At 35.4% G+C, this 16,170-nt stretch overlaps 1 protein-coding gene across 2 annotated transcripts in view; it reads right to left on the minus strand.

Annotated features, from left to right (window-relative positions):
* The window catches only part of LOC138695137 (ATP-dependent RNA helicase vasa-like), a 38,132-nt gene extending 28,844 nt beyond the window's left edge, over positions 1-9,288 (minus strand). The window contains exons 1-2 of one of the 2 annotated variants that reach the window (XM_069819564.1): positions 9,210-9,288; positions 4,899-4,942 (exon numbers count right to left, since the gene is read on the minus strand). In XM_069819564.1, the coding sequence (XP_069675665.1) occupies positions 4,899-4,937 (39 nt within the window). In that variant the 5' untranslated portion in view covers positions 4,938-4,942; positions 9,210-9,288. Of the gene's footprint in view, positions 1-4,898; positions 4,943-9,183 lie in introns of both variants that reach the window. The other variant, XM_069819563.1, reaches the window with a different exon arrangement.
* Between the last annotated feature and the right edge of the window lie 6,882 nt (positions 9,289-16,170).

The raw sequence follows: 16,170 nt of genomic DNA on the forward strand, positions 1-16,170 counted from the left end.
TTTAAGTATCAGTTTTGAAATTCAATGAAAGAATGCACTTGTCTTTGTTTTCATTATTTCATCCTTCCTCCTCCACTAAGTTTCTTCCTCTGTCCTTCATATTAATCATACAGTAAGTCTAGTTCTTTGAAATATTCAACAGACCACACAGTTCACAAACAATTCCTAGACATCAACGTTCTCACTTCGTAATTTCTTGCTCGTGGCATTCCTTCCAGTGACAATATCACCCCACAGACATGTCATGATTCCAATCTCAGCTGAAAAAAATTGCTGCAGAATCTCACTTGCTTCACATCACATGACCTCATTCCGTGTGATGTCATTTTCAATTTCAGACAAAGTGGAAATTACGTGGTAGTATCCAAAATATTCGGGACTGGTGCTGCCATCTGCAGCAGTGTTTTGCAATGATAGATGGTAGCACTAGAGTATCTTATGAGTCAGTGTGCAGAACTTCATACAGCTGGGTGGATGCATTGAGATTTTATAATTTTTATTTTTTGATACTCTGTGGTGTGTTGCGATTTCACGATGGATCTGAGAAAGAAAGAGTGAATGTGCATCAAATTTTGTGCGGAAAAAGTGCTAAGGAGACCCAGACAATGATTAAACAAGCGTTTAGGGAACAAAAACATGAGCCATACACGTATTTTGAGTGGTACGCTCGGATCAGGCCTGCAGGACATACACTGAAGACGACGAACACTCAGAAAGAGCAAAGTCAAGAGCATGCTCCTTGTTTTCTTTGATACCAAGAGGATGGTGCACAAAGAATTCGTCCCACCAAACCAAACAGTCAATTCCACATATTACTGTGATATTTTGCGATGGCTCAGTGAAAATGCGTGAAGACATCATTCCAAACTTTGACGACAAGGAAACTGGCGCTGTTGCATCTCGACAATGTACCCTGTCGCACTTCCTCGTTCACCAGGAACTTTCTGACCAAAAACAAGATGACTTTGTCCTCCATTTCACCTTACTCACCTGATTTGGCACTCTGCGACTTCGCTCTATTCCCTCGATTGAAAATCAAGTTGAAAGGCAGTCAGTCCGACATGATTGAGATGATCCAAAAACAAATGCAGCCAGTGCTGAACACCTTCAAAGAACACGACTTCCAGGATGCATTTGGAAAAATGTTATGTTTTATTTAATGACGCTTGTAACTGCAGAGGTTATATCAGCGTCACCGGATGTGCTGGAATTTTGTCCCGTAGTTCTTTTACATGCCAGTAAATCTACTGACATGAGCCTGTCGCATTTAAGCACACTTAAATGCCATCGACCTGGCCCGGGATCGAACCCGCAACCTTGGGCACAAAGGCCAGCGCTATACCAACTCGCCAACCAGGTCGACTGCATTTGGAACCAGTGTGTAGTGCAGAAGGGGACTACTTCGGAGCCCAGATGGCAGTACCAGTCCCGAACATTTTGGATACCACCTCATATCTCTTTCCATCTCTCATAAAGTTTCCGACAGGGATCACCACAAGCTAACCAACAAGTAGGCGAAGAATGTCTGATTATTTTTTGCAGTAGTTTCCAGATTTTTTCTCAGAATATCCCATCAATGTGTGGAAGATAAGAAAAATACAAGGATATCAAAATATGTGGAAGAGAATCAACAATTCAATTTGAGACAAGAAATGTCCTGTGCATGGAGTGAATTCTGCCAATGGGTTTATGTTAAGAATCTTGCCTGAATCCTGTGTACTCGACAAACATGTTACTAGCATCATCACACGACACCTTTTACAATTTCAAGCTCGTGCAAGTGGAAACTCCTTAGGAATGAAATGCAGTTCAGCTTCCTTCACATTAGGAATAGTACTTCACTTCACTATGTTCATCAACAATGCATTTGACTACTTTCTCGTGCATTGTTTTAACAAATTTCTCATACGTGACAAACTCTTTCCTTTATTTCTGTTTTTGGCAATGCGCGCAGCAAGAATGGGATCAAATTCGCCAGCTCTAGACACATAAGTACATTTTGAATATTGTAAACATCTAACACGGTGCACATGACCATCAAGTATGTGCAGAGTCATTCAACTTCTTATTTGCAAGATAACAGTTTCTCAATATTACCAGCATAAGTATTGAATCACTTCATAATTCCACCTTGATTACTCAGACACTCAGGGTGTTGCAAATGATTCTTTATGTAAAGATTAATTTTTTGATCCTACAGAATTATCTAATTTTTCTCCATTAATAACCCGTCACAGATAATTCTGTAGGAGCAAAAACTTAATCTTAAAGGAGCAGTCCGCGATAAAATTAAGTTGGCTTTAATCAAACACGTTTTTCAATCTAAGTAGAATGCAATTTGCCGCATGTCAATGCGAGGCATGGTTCTTGAGTTACTGACGCCGCACAAATACTTATGACGTCATAGCCACTGAACTGATGTGATTGCGTAGTAGACCTAGAACATCTCCAAGTGCGGTGCTTTATATTAAATAATCTTCTCGCGCCGTAGTACACGTGAACAGAATTTCAGACTCAGTTGTGATTGAGTGAAGTCATATTTTGCTTTTCATTTAATCATAAAACAGCACATACCTACTTTGTGGTTTTATGTAGGGCTATTTTTCTTTATATGAACGATTTTGAACTACAGTAGACTACACAGAAGAAATTATATCGTAATACAGTTTAAAATGCCGTGGTGTCGTGATTTTTCGTGTTCAGAGGGAAGAACAAAACCACAACATGGAGAAGAGGTATCATTTCATGTATTTCCGAGCAGAGAAAAGTCACCGCAAATATTTAAAAACATGGGTGAAGAAAATCAACAGAAATGTTTTACACCATCAAAAACTGCTATTGTGTGTTCTAATCATTTCCATGAAATTGATTGTGAGGAGGAATCGTCTCTACTAAAAAGACGTTCAATGAAAGAGAACAGAACTCCTATGAATATGAAGAAAATGCTGTCCCTTCCTCAGTTTTGAAAGGAGAATCTGATGCTACGCGCTCCTCTGCTTATAAATGAAAGAAGGTCGTCGAAGAAGTAATAGCAATTTGCAGTGATGCACCTATAGCTGAAAATATGGACGTGTGTGTAGTTCTCGATGAGGCTGAAAATTCGCAGGAACATAATATAAACAAAGCTGTGCAGTGTGAGATAGAGTGCGAGACGCCAAGAAATGTGTGTGGTGAATCAGATGTGGGTGAGCCAGAAACTGACTTAGATCTTTTCAAATAGAAGAAGAAACTTCAAATTGTAATTCATCAGGTTCCGAGGATGCTGCACATGAAACAGAAAGTAATATAGAAAGCCAAAAGGTGTTTTTTGTATTCTGGTCAGCGTTACAAATTTAGTTTCTCTTCTGTAATATTTGTCATTCCGCTGTTAGGAATGGATCGAACCTGGATCCAGCGATTATAATGCTCTGAAAAATGTTGTATGTAAACCTGCCCTTTTAAAAGACCTAAAGCAGACTAATCAGTTTTATCACACCAGCAAACTTGAATCATATCATAACGGCAGATTGGTTTACACTCGTAAGAGAAAACACTTTCCATATGGTGGAATGGTAAACAAAACTATGATTGCGATAATGACCATAATTACAACGTGAAAGAGATGTAACTGGCTCCAGACTCCAATACTCGAAAGTCACTAAACGATGGATGGAAAAGAAAACATACAGCAGGAAGGAAAACACGTGGAGAGAAGATATACAGAGAAATGTGTTGGAAGTGCCTAAACCGTATGACTCAACAACTATGGTGCAATAAAATAATATAAACCATGTACTAATTTATTGCTAACGTGAGATAAACACGTACCTGTAGTCCCTTCATTACGAATATTTCACGTCTTGCATACATTCACTCACTCAGTGAAGGCGTTGACTTAGATTATAATGGATTGAAATATTAAACCGTTTCAGTTTGAACCCTTACCAGACCCAAGTCGTTCTAATCACAGAATGGAACAGAATGGATTGCACACGGGATTTAAAGTGGGATAGAGTTTGGGTAAGTTATTATTATTATTATTATCATTATTATTATTATTGTTACAATATATGCATGTGATAGGTCCTAAGTGAGTTAATAATAACTGACTGTAACATATGAATCTGTATTTACTCGTCTTGCACCACTGTATGTTAAACGGAACTACAATGCAGTTTTATAAAGCGATCGGTGGTTATGACGTCAGAGCTTGCAGTAAGACCTTTAATATTTCACAAACTAAAAGGCGTAGAGAGATGAGACAAGCGCCGTTAATCTAAGAATTACTTAGATAAACATCCTATAATATAATCAGAATTTATAATTTTATCGCGGACTGCTCCTTCAAGTAGATCATTCGCCCAACAGTGCATATGCTGAGTCCCAGCCACCAAGCCACTGCAATGTGTGGTGACTGTTGACTTAATGTGTGTGTGTCGAACATGGAGTAAGGCCACTAGGGAAAATACCAAAGGACGAAGTTCCATCCAGTCCTGGAGATTGAGCCTCGGCATAGCTCAGTGGTTATAGAGCACCCACTGTGTAGAAAAACTGGGGGTCCCGGGTTCGATCCCCAGTGCCGGAGCGAATTTTTCTCCATTAATAACCAATGGAAATGATTGTTGAAACAGAGCTTCCGGGCTAAGATGCCGTGGTCTACTGGTGCTGACGTTACCAGACGTTTCGTCTACTTCTATGGCAGACATCTTCAGTGGTTAGGTATCCTCGGTCGAAGTCTTCTGCTCGGGATACCTGTAGCAACTGATGTCTGCCATAGAAGTAGACGAAACGTCTGGTAACGTCAGCACCAGTAGACCACGGCATCTTAGCCCGGAAGCTCTGTTTCAACTAGACACCAGCTGTGAAAGCCTGCATGCTAAGATTAATGGAAATGATTCTTTGTTATTCTTGAAACTTACCATAATTGGAGAATCACCATCATCCCACAGTTCTTCCATATTTACTGTAAAAGAGTTGTAATAATAATATAATAATGCAAATTACAAACGCAATATGTTGATTCTAAACTTCAAAACAGAAGAGCTGTCACAATACATGGCATTACTTCGGAGGCAATCACACCGTAAAGTTATTCATTTCTACTTTCGTACTGAAAGAGGTGTACATGAACTACAGCATGACTACTACTGAAATTTAGGACCGCCAATAGACTACAAGCACGTGGCAAACTAGTCTCGAAGATAAACCAAATGTGGAAATTCCTTCTCAAGTGAGGTTCGAGAATTTTTCAGTCTTTAAGTAGGACACTGCACACTGCAAATGCGTGGTTTCCGAAAGTTTTTAAGTGGTGGCACACATGAAATGTTGCAACACAGCCAATATGAATTAACCTCCACAAATTGTTGCAGAAGAACCCCAAGTGAAGGAAGGAATGATGTATGGTTAGCAGATGGAAAGAAGTACCGAAACGGTGCATTGGGCTAGAAGGTGATGCAACAAACTGTTGATCAATACGAAGTCTGAGACACTATTCCATATCGTCACGGATGCCATTTGGTCATAGACTGCAGAGGTAATGTTTCGATACAGCTCAGAACATAACTCAGCCTTGCTGTGCAAGCCTGGTCTGGGAGACTCAATAAATTTATTAAAACTGTTCTTTTTTGCTGTTATGATTGCTTTTTTAAGAATGGCAGTCTTCTTCCTCCAATCTTGAGTATCTTCTGGTGTTTTGCTATGTTCTGCTTTGGTTCTTGCTTATCTCTATCTTAATTCTGGATAACTCAGGACACCACAAGGCAGTTTGAGGAAGATGCGAAAAAAAAAAATGGATAAACTCCAGAACATGGATTGCACCCTTTCCGTCTTACTTCAAAATTCCAACCTTGCGCACACAAAATAAATTATTGGCACTGAAAAGTGCCTTTTCGTAAATATAATGATGCGCATTCGACAAACGCAAACAAATCTGCTCTTTTTAGTATTTTAAGACATAATTTGGTAGGTGGAATCCGTGTTCTAAAATTTTCTCAAAAAAAAAAATATATATATATATATATATTCAAGAGTTTGAAAAATACAATGGTTCAAGTGCAAAATCCGAGGCCAAGCTGCCATCTACCCACAATAGATCCAATACTTTTCTGTTAAGAGTGTAAGGAGATTGATAAGTCAATCATAAAAAAAAAACATTGAAAATTTAATCAAAATGTAAATATATATTAGAATGCGCCAAGAAATTCGAAGAAGCTAATATATCGCACAATAATATGACCAGTAGTGAAACCTAGATTAACTTACAAAAAAAAAAAAAAAAAAGGATGAGTTGTTACTTGACACATGGGAATGGAAATTCTACGGAAAATATGTGAATACATACAGGGGAAATGGTGTATAAAGATCCCGAACAAACACTGAAGTAATTATATGCTTTATATGATGAACCTACGATTGTCGCTGATATAAAATCACAAAGACACCGCTAGTTGGGACATTTGGAACGAATGACTGAAGACAGAGCAGCCAAGAAGTGTGGAGGCAGAAACCACGTACAGAGGAAGGCCCAGAGCAAGAACGCAGGATGCAGTGTGAGCTGAGCTCAAGCAGCTTGGGATACCTAACTGACAAGGATTATCTTAAAATACTAAAAAGAGCAGTTGGTAATTATCTATACGCTAAGTACTGGTTTTGATTTTTTTTATAAAATTAATGTTTTAAAACTTTTTGTTTATTATTCCGGTAATTTCCTAGAAGACGGGCAAAATCCAACATGGCTGACGAAAACTACCAAAACGTTCTGCCAACTATGAAGTTCAAATGTCACCAGACATCACAAAATCAAAGATGGAAAATCAAATATATATTCATATTTTTAAAGAAGAACAAGCCCTTCAAAAAATGAAAATCTGTTTAATTTTTCATCTTTGATTTTTATGGTTTTTGGTGGGATTCGAACTTCATAGTTGGTAGTACTTTTCTGGCAGTTTTCGTCCGCACTTTACCCCCACAAATCACTAAAACACAAAACAAAACATAATAATTTATCATCTTATCAAATAAAATTCAATTCTCATCGACGTCTTCAACGACAACCTCTTCACTTCCAGTATAAATGACACCGGCTTTAAGGCAATCTAAACTTAAACCATGCAGGCAACAAAGAACTAAACCAACACTTTGTCGTACAGTCAACTTTGCATAAATATACTACGTGTTTACACTAAATGAAATTCTCTTCGAACACTTATTACATCTTAACTTCTACAGAAAATTCAGTAAATAATTCCTTTAAACCACAGAAAAACAGTTTTCTTCTCAACATTCAACACAATCCTTCTTCACCAGCGAAAGAACTAAACCAAAATCGACACAAAATTTAATAGATAAATTTCATAACACGGTTTCCTTCCTTTCCCTCTTACTTCAAAATTCCAACCTTGTGCACATAAAATAAATTATTGGCACTGAAAAGTGGCTTTTCGTAAGCATGATGATGCGCATTCGACAAATGCAGACAAATCTACAATGTAACACCACTCACGTCAAACAACCGAGAACAACAGGACGTCATTATTTATGAAAAATTAATGAAAATTCTAGAATAAATGATAACTATAACCAATCAAATCGAAAGAAAATCACAAAAATCAGAAAATGAGAAACTTTCAATAGCTTTAGCCATCAGACACAACATAACACCACTCACGTCAAACAACCAAGAACAACTGATAACATCATTATCCATTCAAAATTAACGAAAATTCTAGAACAAATGACAACTATAACCAATAAAATTAAAAGAAAATCACGGCGACACCTAGTACAAAAACCTAGAACTAACATGTAAAAGTCACTAAAAGATCACTAACATTTAACTCTGAAATAAAGAAGTTGGTAATACTTACTATATTCAACCAAGTGCCCGTCTTCTATGAAATTACCATTATTCCTAATGTGAAAATACTTAAAAAAAACGTGAGCGGAAAATAACTGTAGTTTTCATTTTATTATGTTTACGTACTTACGGATATCGGCCGATTTGAAGTGGTAGTTGGCCATTTTATGTTTGATGTTTATAACAGGACAACAACCGTTTCACTGTGGTGCATGCGCTGACAACACATGGAGTGGCCGTGTAGCATGATTTTTATGTGAATTTATTTTCCTGTGTACATTCCAGATCAAAACAAGCAGTTTCCTTCGTGCTCTGGTTACAAATTTTACATATACGAAGGTTAGGTTTGGTTAGTTTAGGTTTTTATTAGTAATTCATTGGAAGATTCTGTCTAGAGCCGGATATATATATATAAAATCGATATTTGATGGCGTCACATCAATTCGACATTCCATTGTTTTCATTTTGTCTCTGTCACGTTGACCTTAAATTTACCTCGTGATTTTGTGAATGAATCAATGTGTTAATGCAGTGATAATTCCATATAAATATAGTGCAGTAAAAATTTTAATGTGTTGTGGTTATGATAATAGTCTTGAAAATTGATTTATAGCGTCAATTTGGCAGTGATAAAAGTGTGCAATAATCGCTCAGTGACCTTGACCAAAGTTTTTTTTCTTTTTTCTTTTTGTGAATTTTTCGTATTTTTAATATAACTTACTTGCCAAAATTGGTAGTTTTCAGATTTTTTTTCTCGAACTGTTACGAAATTTTAACACTTTCCGCTCTTTTTTCTATGCGTTTTAATTTTTGGGGCAAAAATCGGGGGGGGGGGGGTGCGGTTGGAATGTTCTTTTACTCAAAAGGACAGAACTAGTACTTACAGATTTACCACATATGGATTAAAATTCTGAGTCGGGCGCTTTTTTGTGATCTCTTCCTCCCTCGAAGTTATTCTAACAATGCAATTTGGTTTCAGAATTATGCAGTAATTGGTAGGTTAGTTATGATTCTGATGGATGGTATAATCCCTTAGCACGGGTCTTGCAGATCCGTAAATTAAGGCAACACTCGTGCAGAAGAATCTTTCACGCGTGGAGCGCAAAATTGTAATACATCTACATCACTAAAAGGTTATACATGCAAATGAAACCTAATACTGGTAAACCAAAAGATCTATAGACAATACTTCATTATTCAACATTAACAAACACGTACAAACATGGCACATGTTCCTATTAAATTAGGTTCTCACTGCTCCTTTACATGAATTAATTATGTACTCACCTTTAAAATATAAGATAATTTACAAAGAACTCACCAATTATAAGTTCTGATAATGTACTTACACAGACAAATGTAATCAACAACTTGCCTTTGTAACCTTGAACCAACACATCCAGAAATTTACCCTTACTACTTCCCGCCACAGACTCACGAAAATAAAGCACTCCTAAAATGTCATGGCTACCGCCAGGAGGCGCAGAAATAGCATCAAATCCATAGAGGAAGCATAATCTAATCACAATTAACACACAGTCTACTATATACAGTCGCGATGCTCAATATGTAGTAAAAATGCAAACAGGGGTAGTTGCCCACCACTAGGATCGCTACTATCGCCTCATCATCGCAGATCTCTCTCCTACCAGCCGACAAAATATTTACACTTTCGTTGTCGTGTTCTTTTGGAAAAATTAACACCTTCCTTCCATTATTGAAATATTAAATGCATAAAGTTAATTTATTACTTTAATGAAGTATATTAAATTCCACCATAAACTCGAAGATACCTGCAAGAAATAAGTTAATATAATTTTTGTTTGTGCAAAACGAACTGAAATTTACTATAATAGCTTCACTCATTCAAGATTATAGCGATAATTCACCATGAATTGAAACCAATAAATATTAATTTGCACTTCTCTTTACAACAATAATAATGGAAGGTAATTTCCTAGAAGACGGGCAAAATTCTACATGGCTGACGAAAACTACCAAAACGTTCTGCCAACTATGAAGTTCAAATGTCACCAGACATCACAAAATCAAAGATGGAAAATCAAATATATATTCATATTTTTAAAGAAGAACAAGCCCTTCAAAAAATGAAAATCTGTTTAATTTTTCATCTTTGATTTTTATGGTTTTTGGTGGGATTCGAACTTCATAGTTGGTAGTACTTTTCTGGCAGTTTTCGTCCGCACTTTACCCCCACAAATCACTAAAACACAAAACAAAACATAATAATTTATCATCTTATCAAATAAAATTCAATTCTCATCGACGTCTTCAACGACAACCTCTTCACTTCCAGTATAAATGACACAGGCTTTAAGGCAATCTAAACTTAAACCATGCAGGCAACAAAGAACTAAACCAACACTTGTCGTACAGTCAACTTTGCATAAATATACCACGTGTTTACACTAAATGAAATTCTCTTCGAACACTTATTACATCGTAACTTCTACAGAAAATTCAGTAAATAATTCCTTTAAACCACAGAAAAACAGTTTTCTTCTCAACATTCAACACAATCCTTCTTCACCAGCGAAAGAACTAAACCAAAATCGACACAAAATTTAATAGATAAATTTCAGAACACGGTTTCCTTCCTTTCCCTCTTACTTCAAAATTCCAACCTTGTGCACACAAAATAAATTATTGGCACTGAAAAGTGGCTTTTCGTAAGCATGATGATGCGCATTCGACAAATGCAGACAAATCTACAATGTAACACCACTCACGTCAAACAACCAAGAACAACAGGACAACGTCATTATCTATGAAAAATTAATGAAAATTCTAGACTAAATAATAACTATAACCAATCATATCGAAAGAAAATCACAAAAATCATAAACTGAGAAACTTTCAATAGCTTTAGCCATCAGACACAACATAACACCACTCACGTCAAACAACCTAGAACAATTGATAACATCATTATCCATTAAAAATTAACGAAAATTCTAGAACAAATGACAACTATAACCAATAAAATTAAAAGAAAATCACGGCGACACCTAGTACAAAAACCTAGAACTAACATGTAAAAGTCACTAAAAGATCACTATCCTTTAACTCTGAAATAAAGAAGTTGGTAATACTTACTACATTCAACCAAGTGCCCGTCTTCTATGAAATTACCCAATGGAAATATGAATTAATGGAGTAACTTACGTGTACCGGTACTTGTAGTGTAGGCTTACGTAGTTAACAACGTGGGATGAGGTTAAGCAATAATAATCACACCAGAATTGGAAATAAAACGTGATCAATAAATTTTATTGTAACAGACTTTTTCTACGTCTCTAGTAAAGCAACAAATAAAACTAACAACGAAATTAACAGCTATAATTAAAAACATATCCTTTGAAGAAAATAGTAGGCCTAAGCAATAATAATCCCACCAGAATTGAAAATAAACCGTGATCAATAAATTTCATTAAAACAAACTTAATTTTTCCACGTCTTTACTAAATAACACGTAAAAATAATAACAAAATTAATAGCTACAATTAAAAATATATCATATGAAAAAAGTAGACCTAACCTTTATTTCTCTGGAAATTTAGCAGCCTAAGTGACAGAACTTTGACCAGTATCTAAAGTCCTTTCGGTTAGACTGAAACATTTCAGTGTGAAATTTAAGCATATAATGTATTCTAACAGCCACAAAGAACTTCAAATTAACAGTTTTGTTTCTGCACAGCATTCTTGTGGAAACCCAGGAACCTTTCTGAATCTTTCGGAAATCGGAAAAAGGATAACTCTGGCCTCTTTCTCTTACTGTTGCTGCAATTTATAGCACTACAAACGTCTCCCCTTGTCCCACATTATTATTGCAATTATTATATTTTAGCCATTAACATTTTCATTATAACCAATAACGAACATTTCACAAGCATCAATGTGAACTACGCAACGAGCTAGCACTCGATAGAAATACGACACAATCCAAAGTCGACCATGGACAGTCTATTGTTTCTAGTTGCTAACCGCTTGGAGCGCTTTATCACGAGATTTGCAAAAAAACACCTCAAACTTCGCGACTGTCTATAGTAGACTGTGGTCTACTATATACAGTCACAGTCTACTATATACAGTCGCCAAGCTCAATATGTAGTAAAAATGCAAACATGGGTAGTTGCCCACCACTAGGATCACTACTATCGCCTCATCATCGCAGATCTCTCTCCTACCAGCCGACAAAATATGTTACACTTTCGTTATCTTGTTTTTTTGGAAAAATTAATACCTTCCTTCCATTATTGAAATATTAAATGCATAAAGTTAATTTATCATTTTAATGAAGTATATTAAATTCCACCATAAACTCGAAGATACCTGCAAGAAATAAGTTAATATAATTTTTGTTTGTGCAAAACGAACTGAAATTTACTATAATAGCTTCACTCACTCAAGATTATAGCGATAATTAACCATGAATTGAAACCAATAAATATTAATTTGCATTTCTCTTTACAACAATAATAATGGGAATATGAATTAATGGAGTAACTTACGTGTACCGGTACTTGTAGTGTAGGCTTACGTAGTTAACAACGTGGGATGAGGTTAAGCAATAATAATCACACCAGAATTGGAAATAAAACGTGATCAATAAATTTTATTGTAACAGACCTTTTTCTACGTGTCTAATAAAGCAACAAATAAAAATAACAACAAAATTAACAGCTATAATTAAAAACTTATACTTTGAAGAAAAAAGTAGGCCTAAGCAATAATAATCCCACCAGAATTGAAAATAAAACGTGATCAATAAATTCCATTAAAACAAACTTAATTTTTCTACGTCTTTAGTAAAATAACACATAAAAATAATAACAAAATTAATAGCTACAATTAAAAATATATCATATGAAAAAAAAAAGTAGACCTAACCTTTATTTCTCTGGAAATTTAGCAGCCTAAATGACAGAACTTTAACGGGTATCTAATGTCCTTTCGGTTAGACTGAAACATTTCATTGTGAAATTTAGGGATATAATGTATTCTAACAGTCACAAAGAACTTCAAATTAACAGTTTTGTTTCTGCACAGCATTCTAGTGGAAACCCAGGAACCTTTCTGAATCTTTCGCAAATCGGAAAAAGGATAACTCTGGCCTCTTTCTCTTACTGTTGCTACAATTTATAGCACTACAAACGTCTCATCCTTGTTCCATATTATTATTCCAATTATTATATTTTAGCCATTAACATTTTCATTATAACCAATAACGAACATTTCACAAGCATCAATGTGAAATACGCAACGATCTAGCACTCGATAGAAATACGACACAGTCCAAAGTCGACCATGGACAGTCTATTGTTTCTAGTTGCTAACCGCTTGGAGCGCTTTATCACGAGATTTGCAAAAAAACACCTCAAGCTTCGCGACTGTATATAGTAGACTGTGGTAAACATTTGCGAACACGTTGTGAAGGTCAATACCACAGTCTACCACATACAGTCGCCAAGCTCAATGTGTAGTAAAAATGCAAACAGGGGTAGTTGCCCACCACTAGGATCGCTACTATCGCCTCATCATCGCAGATCTCTCTCCTACCAGCCGACAAAATATGTTACACTTTCGTTGTCGTGTTCTTTTGGAAAAATTAACACCTTCCTTCCATTATTGAAATATTAAATGCATAAAGTTAATTTATTACTTTAATGAAGTATATTAAATTCCACCACAAACTCGAAGATACCTGCAAGAAATAAGTTAATATAATTTTTGTTTGTGCAAAACGAACTGAAATTTACTATAATAGCTTCACTCATTCAAGATTATAGCGATAATTAACCATGAATTGAAACCAATAAATATTAATTTGCACTTCTCTTTACAACAATAATAATGGAAATATGAATTAATGGAGTAACTTACGTGTACCGGTACTTGTAGTGTAGGCTTACGTAGTTAACAACGTGGGATGAGGTTAAGCAATAATAATCACACCAGAATTGGAAATAAAACGTGATCAATAAATTTTATTGTAACAGACTTTTTCTACGTCTCTAGTAAAGCAACAAATAAAAATAACAACAAAATTAACAGCTGTAATTAAAAACATATCCTTTGAAGAAAAAAGTAGGCCTAAGCAATAATAATCCCACCAGAATTGAAAATAAACCGTGATCAATAAATTTCATTAAAACAAACTTAATTTTTCCACGTCTTTACTAAATAACACATAAAAATAATAACAAAATTAATAGCTACAATTAAAAATATATGATATGAAAAAAAAGTAGACCTAACCTTTATTTCTCTGGAAATTTAGCAGCCTAAGTGACAGAACTTTAACCGGTATCTAATGTCCTTTCGGTTAGACTGAAACGTTTCATTGTGAAATTTAAGGATATAATGTATTCTAACAGTCACAAAGAACTTCAAATTAACAGTTTTGTTTCTGCACAGCATTCTAGTGGAAACCCAGGAACCTTTCTGAATCTTTCGCAAATCGGAAAAAGGATAACTCTGGCCTCTTTCTCTTACTGTTGCTACAATTTATAGCACTACAAACGTCTCATCCTTGTTCCATATTATTATTCCAATTATTATATTTTAGCCATTAACATTTTCATTATAACCAATAACGAACATTTCACAAGCATCAATGTGAAATACGCAACGATCTAGCACTCGATAGAAATACGACACAGTCCAAAGTCGACCATGGACAGTCTATTGTTTCTAGTTGCTAACCGCTTGGAGCGCTTTATCACGAGATTTGCAAAAAACACCTCAAGCTTCGCGACTGTATATAGTAGACTGTGGTCAATACATAGTAAATAACCATACATAGATAGTTGCTAACCACTAGGATCGCTACTATCGCTTCATTACAGAAAATGCGAAATAGCATGGATAGATATATATTCATCCATGGAAATAGTACCTGCAATCTATTGTTTCTGGTACCCTCATAAATTCAAACTTCGGAACTGTATATGTGAGACTGTGCTTTAATAATAATAATAATACGGAAATGCGTACAATTTGTGCATTGTACTTTCACTACACTACGCTTTTATTTCAGTTTCACAGTTTATGCACAGTCTAGTATATACAGTCACGAAGCTCAATACGTAGCAAATATGCAAACATTAGGTAGTTGCTCACCACTAGGATCACTAATATTGGCTCATTACAGGCAATGCAAAATAGTACCGGCACAGTCTATTGTTTCTAGCACCCTCAAAACTCAAGCTTCGTGACTGTATATAGTAGACTGTGGTTTATGACTCCGTACTCAATGATTTTAATCATGCTTTAAGCACTTTTACGATTCAGTCGGCAGTGGTTGTAAGTAAAAAAACATTACATTGCACATGGTCAACATTAAAAACTTCTGTACTTTCACCACAGATAATATAAATTTTCCAAATTTTGAACGAGACAAATATCTATTGAATGGTAAATTTTAACGTATTTTATTTCAACTTCATATCGAATGTGATTACTGATCACTAAAATAACTTCCATCCTTGTCCATATGTTTAAAAGGGGTTGGAACTGCGGCAGAAAAATGAAACTCCAGCACTGCAAACTGTTTCGCTTAATTATTCTGCAGGTTCAGTATAATACCACAGTCAAATACATACAGTCTCGCAACTTCAACACTTTTTTTGGCCAACATTCGCGACACTAGCGCCCAAGCGGCAGGAAAGGCACTGGTCATAGGATTGATACAGCCAGCACGTGCTTTAAAGGGATGCGAGATGTTATAATAACGTTTTAATCATGCGTCGGAATAAAGGCAATGTGTGCAATGACGAAAATTGCAGTACCAACAAGTTTAAATCTCCGAATTTGTCGTTCTTCAGATTCTCTAAAGAGCAAGAGAAAATCATAACTCAGTCATAACCAATAATCCACGTTGTAGGTAGTCTACGTATTGTGTTCTATAAAACATTTATTACTTATCAGTTACCTATTATTTGTATGTCAGGAAGGAGAGTTTAAATAAAAACAAAGTAAATACCTGTTACAGTATGTTATTTTTTTGCAGATATCATATGTGTAAATGTGTAACCATTACGATTTTGGATAATATATCTACAGTTTTCAATGCAAGTAATTCCATAATTTTTTATTCGTGTTTTTTTATTTATATTTTTCAAAAGTTGAATGTTATATAGCATTCAAGTAGGTATCATGGTGTTAATTTTTCAAGAATTCATGGAGTATAGTAATCCTTTTGCAAAATATTCACTTCTTGAATAAATCCAGACTGTGTCGATAAATTTCTGAGGTGTTGGTGTAGATACATGTGGCAGACGTCTTAAGTTCTCAAGAAATAAAAGAGCTTTTTT

This window comes from Periplaneta americana, chromosome 2 (genome assembly GCF_040183065.1).
Source record: "Periplaneta americana isolate PAMFEO1 chromosome 2, P.americana_PAMFEO1_priV1, whole genome shotgun sequence".
In the NCBI taxonomy this organism is placed as follows: domain Eukaryota; kingdom Metazoa; phylum Arthropoda; class Insecta; order Blattodea; family Blattidae; genus Periplaneta; species Periplaneta americana.